The sequence below is a fragment of the Thunnus albacares genome, chromosome 2, assembly GCF_914725855.1.
Source record: "Thunnus albacares chromosome 2, fThuAlb1.1, whole genome shotgun sequence".
Lineage (NCBI taxonomy): Eukaryota > Metazoa > Chordata > Actinopteri > Scombriformes > Scombridae > Thunnus > Thunnus albacares.
In genome coordinates, this window is record NC_058107.1 from 32,217,834 (window position 1) to 32,235,526 (window position 17,693).

Here is a 17,693-nt window from a genome sequence, read left to right on the forward strand (position 1 = left end):
GAAATCCATATATGTATTGAATAATGCTGTCACGTATTGAATTATAATTCAAATGTGACAGCAACAAATTACTATGGTGTTCTTGGGTTTGGAGACAGCTTTGTAGATGAAACAGTAAAGACAGTCGATCACTATAGAACTATTATAGAAATACTGCAGTCATCAAAGCATTTGAGCATTCGTTGCATGTTGTTCACTGCAATAATATGCAAGGCTTGATGTAAAATGGCTTTATGTTCCATGGTTGTAGATGAGATTTTAAAAATACTGTCATGAGTCCATATTGCTCCTGGCAGAACCCCACCCACCTAGGAAATTGTTGAGCCAACCACAGTTTAGGCCTTTATTACTGTCTAAATGTAGTTTCTAAGCGCTCTCTACATGTCTTTACAGGTATGCAGTTGTGATGGATCCTCAAGAATTCTGAAAATTCACCAAAGTGAAACACACCGCCAATAAAATGACATTAATCCTGAGCTATGACATCGTGCAGGATTCAAAAACTGGACAGAGAACATCGTGACCCACAGACAGCAGGAGAAACTCATTATACTTTTTGAAGGGAGCTCATTTCTGCACAGATGTTTACTGAGATGAATACTGTGCATGAGAGGATAACAAGGTAATGAAATCCAAAAATGAAAGCTGAGTGATTGGAGTTCCAGGAGTCATGAAGGTGAAATGAGACTGAGGGTCAGAAAAGAACTGACATGCAATTAGAGATGATTGCTTTTAATCAACTCAATTGTCTCAGAAACAAATCATTTCTTGCAGGGAAAATGTATAGCTACAGAGACTCATCTCGACTTCTTAGCAATAATTTACCAGGTGAAAAAACAGAAATATCAAGAATCAATCTTTATGTGAAAAAATCCCACCTTTACTTGTATTTCAGACAATTTCAGTGCATCAAAGGCAATTGCTATGGACCTTTCAGATCATTTGTTTTTACTGCACATATTCTAACATCATCTCGCCTACAAAGACCAATTTCAGCCTCATGAAACAGTGTCTTCTTATTAGATGGTTTAGCCAATCAAATTCACTGTAGAGTGATTCAGAACACGTGATAGAAACAAAAATAAACCCCAGCCACATGCTCGAATGCTTCCCATCCTCACAGCAACATTATTGCCGCCAATTAGCTTTAATAGCCACTTGGACTTATTAGACAGTTGCCCTTTCTGTTTCATGAGTCACATATTCATCTTAGGGCTGAAACTACCAATTATTTTCATTACTGATAAATCAGTCGATTATATTTTCAATTAATCAAGTAGTTGTTTAGCTAATAAAATGTGCAAAGATGATGTGAAAAATGTAAATAAGTGTTAAAGGTGACGTCTTCAAATGTCTTGTTTTGTCCACAACACGAAGATATTTAGTTTATTATCACAGAGGACTAAAGTAAACAAAATATTCACATTTGATCAGCTGGAATCAGAGAATATGGAAATTTTCTTACTGAAAACAATAAATTGATCATCAAAATAGCTGGTGATTAATTTAGTAGTTGGCCATTAATTGATTAATCCTTACAGCTCTACTTCATCTGCTGACGCAGGATGACGTAAAACTTCACCGCTTCAAAAAAAACGTTTCCGTGTGATGTTAATGAAACATGTCTCCTTAGTTGAACTGCACTGAGGAAACAAAACCATGTAAAACTTCAATCAAGGTTCAATTAAAACCTTTATTTATTTACAGGAGATTATGCATACACACACACACACACACACACACGCACACTCTCACACGCACAATTCTCAGGCAAGGATTAGAGAATTGCAATGACACAGGAATAAATTAACATCATAAACACATTTTGACAACAACATGGATTACATTCAACGTCACACAAACACGTTATATCACAGCAGTCGTTAAATAAATTAAATCATGTGTTTCTTAAAATGTCCCCATGCTGTCTGATTCTCTGACAACAGGCCTTTAATATTTCCAAATTATAATGTAATACTATTGTCTAGTAATACTGTTTATTTTTAGCTGAATACGCTGCGGTGTCAGCTCTTGTTGTACATCATCAGGGTTTCTGCAGGCTTCACCAAGTTACATTTAAAACTCTTTAAATACAACGGAGAATGCGATTAAACTCCTGTTTCATGGTCAAAATATGAAATATATCAATAAAAACCATTAGCGATGATAAGGACTAGAATTATTTACCATGTGCAATTTATTTAAATTTATTTTTTGTCGTTATTTCCTGGCAGTATATACCAATCATTACCATTAAAATAAGTAATTACTCATTAATCATGACCTGGATGTGGATAAGCAGCAGAAAAAAAATGGATGAATGGAAGGATGGATATATTAACCAATTAAACCAATTAAAAAATAACTAATTAATTTAATGTTAGAGGTCTGAAACAATAATGGGGATATTCGGGCCAGGTTTTACTAAAGCCAAAAATATTTAAGACCTTTGTGAATGAAATTTAAAAGTTTTAAATACCCTCTAAGGCCTTTTTTGAGGAAGTCTAAATCAATGCCTTTTAAGACTTTTCCAGACCTGCAGATACCCTGATAACGCAGCCAGACAGGTCAGAAAATGTGTGTGTGTGATTTCCGTCATTGCAACACTCGGACGGAGTTGACGTGGAGATGGTAGAGGAAGTCTGCGTACGACGCTCCTCCGTTAGGACTCTTGTCCTCCACCAGGTGGCGCTGCAGGGTCTCCTCGCAGGTGTCGCCCTGCTTCACCACCCACAGCTAAGACAGAAAGACGGTGACATCATCAGTCAACAGCCGCTGTGATCTATTTGACCTGATGTGACTCTGATGTGGATGTGGAGCACAGTGATGTCTCCGACTTTGCTTTTTGGACAATTCAGGCTTTTTAAAGTCATCATGAAAATTCAGACTTTGAATAAGTCGCAGGGAAACATTGAAATCCTCACACCTGGTCCACACCAGAGCAACATGTCACCACCTCTGAATGAGAGGACAGTAGCCGTATGTAAACCACATGACGGTGACTTAAAACCAGGTGAGAAGAAGTTAAATAAAAAATGAACGACTACATTGGGGGCAAATTTAATTCCTCAGCTTCTCCCTGTAATTTCATTTTTGTTTTTTCAAAATTTCTAATGATGTAACCCAACTCTGTATCCTTAAAAACAGTTTGACAAATGGAAAGTTTGGCGATAAAAGGTCCTTCTTGTTCTTACATGAAATACTGTAGGCAGAAATTCTGTAGCTTATATATCTAAAATTTCTCAGTTAAACTATGAAGATGAACTAAATTTAGACACCAAGATAGAGATAGATATTAGAGCTCACAAAAAATCTCCAACATTTTACTTGAAAGGAACACAGAACCTTTAATTTACCTTTTAATTTCTGCTTTTTCGGTTTCTCCATGTGGCAGCTGAACTTTACACTAAATCTGACATAACATGAACGCAGCTTAAGAAGCAGTGTTACAATAAGACTGTGAGACAGATACTGGTTGTCACTTTCTATTGAAATCTATCTGTGTGTATACATATATATGTAAATTCACAGATGTAGGCTGGCTTGTGAAGCTGCCACAATACTGACTTGACTAGCTCACCTTGCGGGCGCAGTGTATCTGGGAGTTTAGTGTGTTGATGAGTGATCGAATACTGATGGACAGAGGGTTTTCCAGAGCAGGGAGCTTGGTCTGGAAGAACACACATAAACAACAAACATTTGAAATGAACAGTAAACTGAGAACTTGTTAACCCACATAAAATGTTACACTGCTTTTCGTGGCCGGTCAGAAATATTTTCAGCCGTGTCTTTAGAGCTGTTAGGGTTAAATTAGTGTCACTATAAAAACAGCTGAGCTCATTGGTGAGACACATCATCAACCTTCATAATAAACTAGTTCTTATAATTCATCACCTGCAGACACATTTCCATTTCCTTTGCCCTCATTCGTCGCTTTCCTCTTCCTAATAATCATACCTGATACCTTATAAAATACTGTAATGATAATACTGATAATATAGCCAACTTTTAACAATTTTATGCGGTTTTTATGCTTGTTATTATGGATTATAGACTAAAATGCCATTGACATGTCATTTTCTGTACTGTAACTTAGCTAAATCGTCTGCTGTAGATGTATATACCCCACATCCCTCTAATCTCTCACCTCTCCAGAGGGCAGAGAGGAGAAGCAGCTGGTATTGAAGAGCTCCACCAAGGTGCATGCTGGGACTTGGCTGCCCACCCAGAGCAGCAGGGTGAGGGGTGCATGAACCAAATACAGACCTCTGGGCTCCAGGCTGGCGGCACAGCAGCGCAGCACCTCCTCTGGGTTTGAAGGGCTGGAACCGTCAACTGACAGTGGCTGCGGATGACAAATGAGGGAAAATTTCTCTCAAGTAAATCTCTCTCGAGTGTCTGACACATTTACTGACTGTAACATTGTCTGGTCACAATAAAAATTAATCTTATGTGATGGTAGCCAATGGTTAGCTTTAAAAATACAGTATGACATACTGAGTTATATAAATTAAATAACATAAGACAACACTTAAAATAGATTACATCTAGAGAGTCAATATTTTCTGCCATTCTATATTTTGTCTGGCTCTGTAGCACAAAACTCAGCCTGACTGTGATCAGGACTGTGTGTTGATCGTACTGACCAGAGGCAGCAGCAGAGGGTAGAAGTGTGTGGCGGTGGTGAACGTGTCCATGCCGAGCACCTGGCAGCGCTGCTGCAGCCGCTGGTGAACGGAGCTCCGCAGGCCTGGCAGCAGCACCTCGCTCTTCCTCAAACTGTTGATGTAAACGGGGAGAGCTCGCAGGTACTGAGGGAGGACCAGCTACAGGACACACACACACATAAAAAAAAAAAAATCTATTAATTAAGTTTGACACAGCTGTAAAGATACTGAAGGACAAAACAAGATGAACATGACGTATGAGGCTAAACTTAGTTTGTAAAGTAAAACAAACTTCCAAAAAGAATGTAGTAAAGGATGGAGGTAATGACTAAAATTGAATCAAATCTGAAATAGCAGTTTGACTGTCACAGCTTTAACACACTTAGTCCACTGTACACTCACACCCAAAGATTCATAAGTGACAAAAACAGCTGGCAGTCATTCATTCTCAATGAAAGCTGGCAACAAAGGGCCTTCAGATGCCTTGGCAGCAGCGAGCAGCGCGATGCCAGTGCCAACAAAGACAGGTTGAAGTTGAGCAGAGTTTAACTTTATGTAAATTAGCAGTGACGCCGCTGAAGAAGCAACCAATTGAAGATCGGGATTTGATTTTCTTCCCACAGCAACCACTGTACTAAAATTCCTAGCAAACATCTGTCACTACTATATTAATATTAGGCTATTTCTATAATTATTGCTCTAGATATATATCTATAATTAGCCTATGATGCTTTATTCCATAGTCTACTCGGCCAACAATGTAATTTTGAAAGTAAAATGGCATTTATATTTTTTAAATGACAGAAATATAGACTAGACGCAATACACAGTGGAAACATGGAAAATTGTATCCTTGTCAAGTTCACGGTCAGCCTGCTGAATGACATTTCTACAAACTTGATATTGGCCACAACTGAACATGATGTCTGCAGCGCTGCTTGAACAACCTGCCCCCCTGCCGATGACTGCTAGAGAGCTGGCAGCGAGCAGCCAGCGACCAGAGCGCCTGCTGCTGCTCACGAATTGGTGTTAATGCCGAGTTACACCAAAGATATAAAGTAAAAACTACACATGTGGAAGAATTTGAAACCATACAGTGAATATTCTCATGTGTACACTCATGTGTAAATGATCTCACCTGTCCAGCAGACACTGAAGAAGAGCAGCAGTGTTTACGGTAGGACGCCAACGCTTCTGTTACCTCTGTCTGCAGTTCCTCCCTCAGCTCCTGTAGAGGGCGCTCCAACACGGCACAATACACTAGACAGACACGTCACAACACAGATCAATATACTGTAATCTTGTGGGATTCATTTAGAATTCGATAAATTACTTCCACTTTAATTTTGAGACAAATGTAGATTTACTGTAAACAAATATGACCATTAGAAAGGAGACAGGATTGTATTTTACACTATACATACTGTACATTGCATTTTGCACTACATTTATGATTCAGATTTGGACTGCTTTATAGATGTTGTTATGCAAAATAACAGAAGTTTCGGGTAGTAAAAATCCTCTTAGTGACAGAAAGCAACAAAGCTTTTGAGAAATTTGGTCTTAATTTAGATAAATAATTGCAATATCAATATTTCAGGTACGAGAGTGTCCATAAGTTACTTTGATCATGATGTCAGTCATTGGCAGATATCATACTATGATATTAACTTTCATTTGATATTAATAAATGTTCAGTAATAGTGCTATATGTGGCACCTAAATCATTATCCTGATGCTAATAGCACTTGTGTGTAGACATAACTTATATTAGCATGGATAATCAGTAGATTTAATTTGTATAAACTGTATATTTCATTCTATGAGCTTCATATTAAGTAGAGATTTTTGTGAAACTGGATAAAAACGTATATTCTTCATATTATTTTGGAACAGAAATGATGATGTTGATGATGATGCTCATGCTTAAGAAGCATTGCACTCTAATTAGGGTGTAAATTATGAATAATGCATTTATCTACAGTAATAGTTCCTTACTCTTCTTGCAATAGAAGGCGAGTAGTGTTTGGGCCTGGCAGTGCCGGAAAGCTTCCTGCAGGTGGGTTGAGCACCGCAGAGTCAGAGTGTGAACCCTGGTCCTCCTGTCTCCAGTCTGCGTGCTGTAAGACAATACAACCTGATGGACAGGAGGGGGCAGAGGAGGATTATACAGTGATAACCATTAAGAGGAAGGTAAACTAAATGGATACTCTGTAGTGCAAACTGCAAATTAAATACATCATACAGTATCTCTTAAATCAACAATGTAGTCTGCACCGAGTTATTGTATGGTCATGGTCTTAAGAAATAACATTATTTCATTCTGTGACATTGTAGTTGCTTCATTTTTAAAATATATATTTATTAAAGATTGTAGATTTGTAAATTCCACACATTCCTGATGTAAGGTGATGATCATAACAATAAACCCACCTGTATGGCTACACCTCTCGTCTTATCCAGAGCTCTGGTGTGTGCAAGCTCCACAGCCAGTGTTGTCTGCCAATCGAGGGTCGCCATGGTGACCTGGCTTGGGCTAGGACCAGGGACGAACAGTCCATAACAGCCGGACACACGCAAATCTGGTGGGACAGGTACAAATAAAGTGGCACTGCAGGTGTTTTTGAAGGATTCTGCCTGCATAATTACGCAAATAAAATCTCTCACCTTTGCTAACAAAAATCCTGAGCTCAGCCTTGTAGCCTGTGTCCATCTCTGCGATCCTTTTTAGATTGGCGCTAAAACGCTCCCTGTCCAATTCCCCCTGTAGTGGGAATTAAAAACAAACCAGTCTACGATGGGACATAAAACTCGTCTGAATGCATAGTATATCCCAAACTGTCATCTTTTACCAAAATACATCTAAATACAGTGCTATGTTCTAATATTGGGTGCTTCAAAGCTCTGAAGTACTGATATATTGTTGTGACATGTTTCAGAAAAAGTACAATGGCAACATACATGGATCCACAGTCATTTCAGTCATTTATCAAGCAGAGGAAGCGCTAATCAGCCACCGGTTTTATATTTTTACTTGACAAAAGATCACAACAGCTAATGAGTTATTAAAATTATGATTTTCTTTATGTTATAAATTTCTAACTGCCATTTCTAACCCTACACTTGGAGTAGTACTGTTGATATACCTGGAGGTGGCTGTAGGTGTACAGAGCTCCACCTGTTAGATATGGAATGTGCCCCGGCCAAGCCCCGCCCACGTCTTGCTGGGAGAGGACAAACAGGTGAACGCCACAGCCCTGACTGACGCACTCCTTGGCCAATGAGACGGCTGGTTCCGACGGCTGAAAGATGGACTGGGGGGAAAAACAAAAATGGAGGGAATTTATGCAACTATACAACAGCAAAACTTTCTACTTCATACCTGTGTATGAAGTACAAGTACAAGAAGGTCAGAGGTCAGCTACAGAGCAGCGCCTACTTGAGTATGTAGGGCTTAACCCCGTGTCTAGACAGCAAGTGTAGCGTCAGCAGCACGTCAGCAAAGCAGCAGCAGCGAGTGCTCCATCTGTGTGTCTACACCAGAGGCGTTCAGGTGCAGTGTTGAGCGTAGTTCACCTGCGTGTTGAGAGCCCTCAGAGCCCAAAACACGACTGTAGTGACGCATGTAAAACGGAGGAAAACAGACTTGACACGTAAATCATCGCTTCAGGTCACGATTACGCCCGTGACACGCAAGCCTGCACGGAGCCGGTGGAGGCAGCCGCATAGATTACAATGAGAGCGTATCTGTTGCCTGTGACGTGCATGTGACAAAAACACGACTGACACGCTCGCTGTCTAGACACGGGGGGAAGGCTTGAGGGCACTTCAGTATGTGTGACACCTTCCAATTCTGGTTGAACAGCAATCTTTACTGCCCTGCTGCCCCCAATTTAGTTTTCTGGGAACACTGTCAGTATATTACAGAATATACTGAATGTGTACAGTATGTGTATGTGTGTGTATGTGTGTGTTTGTGTGTGTTACCTTTGGTTTGTTGGAGCCAAAGAACCCTGAGGAGGAGTGTGTGTGTCCCATCTCTATCAGAGGGGCAGTATGGAAGATGAGCAACTTGCCAGGAGAACTCAGGGCCTTACAGAAAGCAAAGTCTTTATCAAATATTTTAACTAAGACTCCAACTATCAGTAAAATAACATCTCTCCCACAAATCATTGACAGTTTGCAAAATAATCAGGGTTATAATTGTATCCCTTGTCGTGTAGCTCAAAAACAAACAAGTTTAACTTCCAATAAACTCATTGAAGTCTGTGCTGTGATTACTGACCTGCAGTACGGCTAGTCCTGCTTTAACAGGCAGCTCCATGGGAACTCCACTGGAGTCATCACACTCCAGACTAAACTGAGGAATAAGCTGCAGTACACTACACACACAGAGAGAAAACAGATTATAAAACCACTCAAAGTTAGTATAACTTGATACCAAACGGTACCAAAGAGATGAAATAATTTTCAGTAAAGTAGCATTTTCACTTGATCACTTTTATTTGCAGGAAAGCATTTGTTACAGACAAGATTTTCTGGTAGTGAGAATACGAAGCATCTCTTTTACATGTGGGCAAAAAATGGCTACTGACGATGTAGTTAAGTCCAATAAGACTATAAAAGGTATTTGCTTTAAGTGTCAGTTTAATTGGACTGTATTATAAATGCTTGACAAGTTCACATCTTTGCTGGAACAAACATCAACCCTTCCTTCAACTAACAAAACTGTTACTTGGGGTCCATCGTTGTCTTTTGCTTCTTATTTTAAAATTAGAAAAACAAAAAAAACATCTGATCCTGAAACATCAAATTTCTCTTAAACCGCAGCGCATATTAAATTGGTGATGCATTGTTTAAATACTTAATTAAGTTCTGACATGTAATAATTTTAAACCACTGCACATGGTTTATTGATCGGTTCTCTTCTAGCTGCTGGACTCAGTTGATTCTAAGTGATTGCTTTCTAAATTATAATGTAGAAGCAAAAACTGAGCTCACCAGAACATAAAGTACACTACTGTTATACTGGTGTGGTATAACATATTAGATAAGCAATATGTACAAAGTTCAGTTTTTACCGCTTCAGTTCAACATACAGAGTCACGTCTGTCACAGCCGTTACCTGTCAACGCTCTCTATACAGTCTTTCAGGGACACCAGAAGCCCCTCCCTCACAGGAAGTTGTAGGTCTTCCGCCTCTGTGATGACCAGCATGTGTGGGCGAGAAAGGGCGGGGCTGAGGTCGTACAGGTGGATCCTGCTGTCGTACGTCATCAAACCGATACGGACGTCACCATCCTCCCTACGCAAATGAGATGAAACTCGAATTTCCAATCCTGTATAGGGATACTACTGAGCGAGCTGTGAGAGAATGTGTGTGTATGCGTATGTAGCGAGGGCGGAGTATATTTTACCTGTTCAGAGAGGTGAGCAGACTGTGTATTTGTTGTGTTACAAACTCTAAATGTCCTCCTCTCAGTGCTGAGGCAGACACATCTATGGCTAGAATCAGTGCGGCAGGTTCACCCTGAGATAAAATACAACAATTTATACACACACACACGGCATATTTCCTCATTAGATTCAGAGACTATCAAACGTCTTTGAAGGTTAGTAACAAGGTGAACATTTTTTTTTAAGTAAGAGAGCGACATTATGTTATTGAAGGAATTCCTTTCGGAGCTGAGCTTTGACTCTTTCCTCTGTTATTCTCCAATTATTGTAGAAACACTAATCCTGCTCTTCACCAGAGACTTAAGTGACACTTTCAAACTCCTTATTTTGTCCGACTAACAGCCTTGAATCCCCACATATCCAATTTACAAATCATATAAAACATTTAAAGGCAACATATCCTCACATTTGAGAGGCTCGAGACAGCAATTTTTTGGCATTACTGCTTGTTAAATGTCTGGTAATTACTAAATTAATCAAATTATATCAAGTTACAGAAATCCTCACAAATGGGGTGATTCATGTACCCTTCTTACACATTTATTAGACTGAAGAGAGTGAAACTAACCTTCTGAGAGTTGAGGATCTCATACGACCCCATATGGAGTTCAGGCCTTGTGTCTTTATCGACCCGGAACCCGTCCACTCCTTTGGTTGGCTGGTAGTGTTGCCACGACACTGAAACGCAAGAGAGGAGAGAAAACGGCTGCTGTATGATGAGGAAACAACAAACTTGATAAACTACCGATTGATCTGATTTCTCTTCTACAGCATTGTTGTCTACATTACATAGTTATTTCTATTAAAATATTATTTCTGTTTATTCTGTTCTAGACCTCCAGTTTGTTGGTGACTATGGCTGCAACTTGTGACTATTTTCATTAATGATTAATTTTCTGTTTATTTTCCTGATAAATCTATAAAATGTTAGAAAATTGTGAAATATTGATCATTTAAATTTCTTAGAGCTCATGATGACATCTTTAAATGTCATGTTTGGTCTCATCCACAGTCCAAAATCCAAAGATATTTAGTTTAAAATCATATCTGACACAGAAAAACTTATTTCTTAAAGAATAATCACAAATGAGAAACTGCATTGTTGCTTAAAAAATGACTAAAAGTATCATTCAATTAACATGATAATGCTAATTTTCTATCAATCGATTAATTAATTAATCGTTGTGGCTCTAATTGGGGCATTTATGAGACAACTGAAACCATACTGTAGCTATGATGTGAGAAAAAAAAACAGCCTTGTGTTTTGTCAATCTGAACTGAACCTACAGTTTAAATATTAACATCACCTGAATCCTTTAATGTTCGGTATTTAATTTTACCTTCGTTGAGTTTCCCACAGAAGGGGCAGTAAAACCTCTGACCACAGTCCTGCCAGCCCATGGCAGGGCACATAGAGGCCCCACACCAGGAACAACCCACAATACACTCTGGCTCTTTGCACAGTGGCAGGGGCTTCTAGAGACAACAAACACACACATATTAGACACACGAACATTAATACACATGTTTATATTCCCACAGATACCTTCACTCTAAATGGCAGATGGGTTTAATGTTACAAAATGCTGATTAATGGCTCTACTTCCACGCTAAGATCAGCCTAGTTGTAGTTCCTTGTTCCATTAATAAGCCACGTATTTGTTTTTATTTTTAATATATGTATAGAATGAGCAGAGATGATAAAAACTCACCTCTTTAGTGTTTTGTTTTGCCAGAGGGGTGACCAGAGCTCCTAGCGGCAGACGGCTGAGTAGGGCGGTCTGACCTTCACAGGGCACACAGTATGAGGTGGAGCGGATGACACAAGGACTCGCATTACCTGTAACAGCAGAGACAAGGTCAGTAATTGAGGACCGCGACATCAATTAATCTGCCAGTTATTTTCTTTATTATGTTTACTCTGTGGAAAGTCAAAAAGAAGTTAAAAACATCTATTGCTACTTCCCAGAGCACAAAGTATCATCCTTAACTTTCTTGTTTTATCCAACCAACAGTCCAAAAATCAAAATCACTACCAAAATGACGCCTGATTTTGTTTTGCCTGTTTCAAAAAAATATTAATCTGAACATGAGAAGCTCTGAACAACTTCAGTGAAGACAAAAATAATCATTGTCACAAGCCTTTCTGATGTCAGACTAATTTACTTCTCCCAAAAAACTGTTGGCCGACAGCATTTAACAAGCACAAATTAATCTAAAGGTTTAACAAAGAGCTGACGATGTTACAAAATTCCACACCTGACATCACAGTGATGTTTGTTTGATATCACCAAACCTAGGTCTAATTTATCTCCATCAATAATACATGTAATCAGGCGTCAAAGTACTAAATACATCTGTTTGCTGGTTGTATAAATCAGATGAAATTTTAAGGTAATTTTGATGCAGTGTGAAGAATCAAATCTGGTCCTATAGCAGTGGATAAAACACACTGTGGCACAGATACAGACGTCATAGTGTGTGTTTACCTCTGTCCTCTATGATACAGGAAGTAGTTGCTAGAGGAGGAAGATGGGAAAAAGGCTCTGAGACGAAGACCTTCCCCTCCCACTCCGCCCTGTCCTCTGCCATCACTTTCACCTGAGAGAGAGAGAGAGAGAGAGAGAGAGAGAGAGAGAGAGAGAGAGAGAGAGAGAGAGAGAGAGAGAGAGAGAGGCGAAACCTTGTCAATCGAAAACTGTAATGAGTTTAATGAGGTCAGAATATTTTAAAGGGCATGTTCACAATTTTTCAAGTCTGTCTTGAAACAACAGTCAGGTGTCCATATGAACAGTGAAGGAGGTTTTCCTCCCTGTAATCATTCCTCCTGTTCATACTGGCTATTAAAAGATTTCCTTCAAATGTGCTTTCAATGTAAGTGATGGGGGCCATTTTTTTTGCAAAGGAAATGTATTTGAAATTATCTGAAGCTTATACGAGGCTTCAGCAGTCTGAGTTAGTCATATCAAGTGGATATCTGCCACATTTACAGTCTTTTTAGCATCAGATTCCCTCTTTGTGTCTGTTTGGACAGTGTTTCTCTGTTGAGCTGTGGTGGAAGTATAGTAACAAAAAGAGGGACTTTGGCACTAAAAAGACTGTAATGCTGAAAGTTATCTACTTGATTTGACTCATTTGGACGACTGAAGCTTCAGATAAATAAATTTTTGCACAGAAGGACTGTGGATTTTGTCCCCAATCACTTACATTGTAAGCGCATTATGAAGACATTATTCTAATGGCCAGTATGAACAGGTGGAACGATTACAGGAAGGAAAACCTATTTCAATGTTCATTTGGGCACCTCACTGTTGTTTTAAGAAAGATCAGAAAAATTGTGAACCCGTCTTTTGAAAAGCTGCAGAATGCTACCCAATATAAGCTGGCATACTGGCTTACCAGTAAAGAGTTTGAATTCAGGCAATATCTATATTATATATAGGACTATATGAATATATATATGACATTTTTAATAAGTGAGAGTTAGAAGCCAAGAAAAGATGCTAAGACTTACAGCACTGGGAAGGAGCTCTGGGTCCAGGCCATAACGAGACTCAGAGTTGGGAGACTGCAGAAAGAAAAAAAAAAAAAAAAAAATCAAAAGACTGAGAGCTCATAAAAATATCTCAAAGACACTACTGCCTAGAGTACATCACCAAGCACTAAACTGACAAGAATACACCAGTGAACACAAAAAACTGCTAGCAGCTGCTCTAGTAGAGGGTGAATCTCTACTACAGCTGAAACAATTTTAAACTTTTTCCAGGCAAAAAAAAAAAAAAAAAAAAGCATTCTCTGGTTCCAACTTTGTGTGTTTTATAGCTTTGTAAACTGAATATCTTTTGGGTTTTGGACTGTGGGTTGAAGAAAACAAAACATTTTTAAGCTGTCTTTCCTTGTTTGAACTGTGTGAATTGTAACGCTATGACCGTATGGGACTATTTTTTTTTTTTTACATCCTCACACAGGCAGAAAAAATAAAGTCAAGGGTGTAGAATCACATGCAGTCTACCTAATGAATCACATGTAGTCTACTTATTGGAATGCCTTTGTGGTTATGTAGGTAGGTTATGTAGGCGAGACAAAACGGGAATTGAGAATTAGGATCTCTGAGTGTAAGAGTAGCATCAGAAATAAGGATGAGAGGTCTCCTGTAGCCAGACACTTGGCCATGAATATTGTAGGCTATGGTTCATGGGTAATGAGGCTGTTAAGCCACAGTCTCCAAAGAGAGGCCTATTGGATACACTTACAGACAGCTAGGGGCTTGAATGGTGAACTGTTTTTGTCTTGTTTTTTTATGAATACAGATGGGTATTTTTGGTGTATTTGTATTTTATATGGAGGTTCTGTATATGATGAGTTTACATATGTATACATGCATTTTTTTACTAGTTAGTGTGGGAATCAATTGGTTACTTATCTGGTTTTTGCAATAATAAACGTGATATACTTCTTCTCATGACTTAATTTGTCTTATTAGTATCTAGTTTTATGATGTTGTTTTGATGCTTTGTATTAGCTGGTTGTTAATCACCGGCAGGTCCCTGGCTGCTGTTTAATAGGGGTCACACCCGCATATGTCTCAGAAATGCTGAGGAAAGCCTAAGGCTGAAACACATCCGCTTCCTTCTGCTGCTGTGCATTATTAAAAGTGTTACATACCTATTTGTCAGTGCTGATGACTTCATTTGCTATTTTTGAACAAAACAACACATTTAAAGATGATACCGTGGACTCAGGAGAACAATGGTGGGCATTTATCACTATTTTATAGACTAATACGTTTTAAATGCTGTTTCCCCACCTGTGGCGCATTGCTCCTCTCCTGTGCAGCTGCATCAGGGACAAACTCATTTATGGCTCCTGAGGAGAAGACAAATGAGTTAGATGATGCAGGCGGAAAGATCATATTCTGACATAAGAGGGCTATTTTCAGTCAGACTGCAGCACTTACTTGAAAGACTAACAATTGACAAACACTGTGATCAGTATGATGCTGGTATAAATCCTGCATTATGGGGCTAACCTGTGATGCTCTGTATACATAATTAGATTGCTTATGGATGAGTAAGTGCTGTGCTTTGTTCTATAGTGCAATTTGTCTTGCCGCTGAAGTTATTTTTTTAACTATACTGATCAATGCTGCTGGACCTGGGCTAGTTCAACCTCATATGAATTTGTGAGTCTGTGTGTGGGAGGCTCTGCAGCATGCATGTTAGCATGTTACTGATAAACATACCTCTGTTGTAAGGTGGGAGAGTCCACTGAGGCTGCTGCTGGACAGGAGAGGTGGGCACGGCATGATTGTGGATATATCCAGCATTGACAGCAGACTCCACATTCGCCCTATCAAATGTAAACTGTGGACTCTGATTCACATTTTGTCCAAATGATGGAGGGCTAAAGGGTTGATGTGGCGACTGAGGTCCATTCAGTAAACCTTGATGTGTATATGGAGCCTGGAAAGGGGCAGATATTGCTTGGTGAGGGCCGTGAGGGGAGTAGAGTGACATTTGTTGGAGCTTGCAAGACTGCGTTCTTTCATTTATAAGGGGAAGAGAACATGGAGGTATATTTTTTCCTGGGTTTGAAGCTGGAACTATGGGTGAAACATGGGGATCATGAACGCTATGCTGCACACTGTGGTCAGCATTATTAGAATACACTAAGCTATGATGAGTGTTGTTTCTGGGGTGGCTCAGGCAGCCCTGGTTGGACGGCTGCAGGTGGTCATAGGAGGGTATCTGGTCAGAAGTGAAGCCCAGGTTGAGATGCTGAAAGCTGGGCAGAGGGTTGAAGGGAGGAGGTCCTTGAGGGGAAGCTGTGGACCAGCCGTTCTGGCCCGCCCACTGCTGGCAGGGTGTCTGGCTCTGATTGGCTGTAGGGACGTCCATCATCCTCCATAACCATCACTGATAGGTGTGCTTCTCCTTGGAGGCGGGGCCTAGCGAGGCAACACAAACATACTGAACATCAGGGTCGTGATGTGATTTTCTGTCCTCCTGAAGGAAGACAGATTCAAAATGACAGTGGTTACTGCAGATAGCTTGAGTCTATTTAAAGCTTTTATAAGTTGCAATTTCAGCTTTTTTGAGAGCTTAGATAGACTGAAAACATCTCCTCACTATAGCAGTTGGCTGTCACACCACCAGCAGGTTACCTTAACGCACCTGGTCTCAACACATCATTAGGGGAGTAAAAATTAACGTTACTTTCCCCCTTTTAACGTCAGATTTTACAGCTAACCTGTCGTTAGCTAATGTTAGCCCGCAATACAAGAGTCTTGACGTGGTGACAGGACTGCCAGCGGGTCCACATAAACACACATGGTTAGTAAAAAGCTCTATCTTTTAAATAAAGGTTGTTGTTCTCAGTGGTGAAAGATAAGAAACGATACCTTCGGAGATTAACGGAAACAGCGGGCTGTGCGTGCAGCTGCACTTGTCCGCACTAGCATCTTCATTTTCCCTCTGAGAAGCAAAACACTTGACAGGTTGAAATTAATCATTTGCTCCTGACCTTTACCTTATGTTAAAAATAAAATTAAATGATGAGAGAAACTATCACATCTTTTCCTTCACGCTGTCAGCCACAGCAAACACAAACCGGGCTGTCTGTCTCTTCCTGCTGCGGTAGCGTCAAGTTAGCCACAATCACGACGACACACTTCCGCTTTTCCTTTCAAGGTAAAAGCGACAGTTCATTAAAGATCCCCTCCAGGCATGTTTTAATACAGAGGTTCTCAACCTGAGGTACCCCAGGGGTTCTTGAGGGGGTTCCAGGGAGTCCCCAGAAGAGTGGCGAATAATTTACTTTCACTATTATTTACCTACCTACACACGCACACACACTATGCGTTATTTACATTATTTATTGTATTGTATTTCTAGTACTATTTTTACTGCTATTTCTATTATTTTATTGCTATTGTTGCTGCAATGTTGAGGAGCTGAAACCCCCAAATTTTATACTCTCTTATACTTATATAATGGGATGTAAAAATATATGAATCTTGAATTATTTCACTGACTAGAAGTTGACCCAATGAGAGAATTTATAAGAATATTAATCTGCCAATCTACAGTATAGACAGTTATGGAATAACTGAATCTTATCAGATGGGGATCCCTGAGGCTACATCTTATCAAATATGGGTGTGCGGCCTGATGTGTATTAATTTGGGGGTCCTTGACACCAAAAAGGTTGAGAACCACTGTTTTAATATGTATATAAAATACTCTACTGTGAATAATAATGTATCTGATATGGTTTTTCCACAAAAAAAGGCATCAAATCCTTCTCTCTCATTAAAAATTCAGAATATATAAATATGAAAATATAATTCATGTCAGAAGTTTAACTGCCAGACACAAGATGTCTCCTACTTCACTGTAAAGTCTATTCTCAGTTTATGTGCACTGGAAGCTTCAAGTCTCCACATCACACTTGTATAAGTTGAATATTAGACAAGAATTGGCTTCCAAACTAGTTGTGATGTCACAAATCATGCTAGTAGGCCAGCCTTCTGGTGTCAAACTCTGCACATACATCATTCTGCACAGTGAA

The 17,693-nt window shown here is 39.5% G+C and overlaps 1 protein-coding gene across 3 annotated transcripts; it reads right to left on the reverse strand.

Moving 5' to 3' along the window:
* Positions 1–1,841: 1,841 nt before the first annotated feature.
* Positions 1,842–16,792, reverse strand: si:dkey-13n15.2 (protein transport protein Sec24C). Of its 3 annotated transcripts, XM_044330923.1 has the most exons (22): positions 16,695–16,789; positions 16,525–16,597; positions 15,367–16,071; positions 14,932–14,990; positions 13,639–13,692; positions 12,614–12,725; positions 11,837–11,964; positions 11,465–11,600; positions 10,693–10,802; positions 10,085–10,197; positions 9,793–9,972; positions 8,953–9,049; positions 8,655–8,759; positions 7,814–7,981; positions 7,335–7,431; positions 7,101–7,249; positions 6,666–6,804; positions 5,806–5,927; positions 4,647–4,826; positions 4,148–4,345; positions 3,581–3,670; positions 1,842–2,736 (listed from the first exon to the last, which is right to left on the reverse strand). In XM_044330923.1, exons 3-22 carry the CDS (start codon positions 16,022–16,024, stop codon positions 2,596–2,598), a joined length of 3,036 nt encoding a protein of 1,011 aa, XP_044186858.1. In that variant the 5' UTR covers positions 16,025–16,071; positions 16,525–16,597; positions 16,695–16,789; the 3' UTR covers positions 1,842–2,595. The 3 variants fall into 3 exon arrangements, with proteins under 3 accessions (XP_044186858.1, XP_044186866.1, XP_044186868.1); XM_044330931.1 differs by lacking the exon at positions 16,525–16,597 and having other exon boundaries at positions 16,653–16,792; XM_044330933.1 differs by having other exon boundaries at positions 11,465–11,597; positions 16,525–16,792.
* Positions 16,793–17,693: the final 901 nt, after the last annotated feature.

Excerpts from the sequence above, each read along its gene's own strand:
- si:dkey-13n15.2 (XM_044330931.1), bottom strand. The coding sequence starts at position 16,024 with ATGATGGACGTCCCTACAGCCAATCAGAGCCAGACACCCTGCCAGCAG. Across the intron at positions 8,760-8,952 it reads CAGGACTAGCCGTACTGCAG|GCCCTGAGTTCTCCTGGCAA; the intron begins GTCAGTAATCAC and ends GCTTTCTGTAAG. Across the intron at positions 2,737-3,580 it reads AGATACACTGCGCCCGCAAG|CTGTGGGTGGTGAAGCAGGG; the intron begins GTGAGCTAGTCA and ends TTTCTGTCTTAG.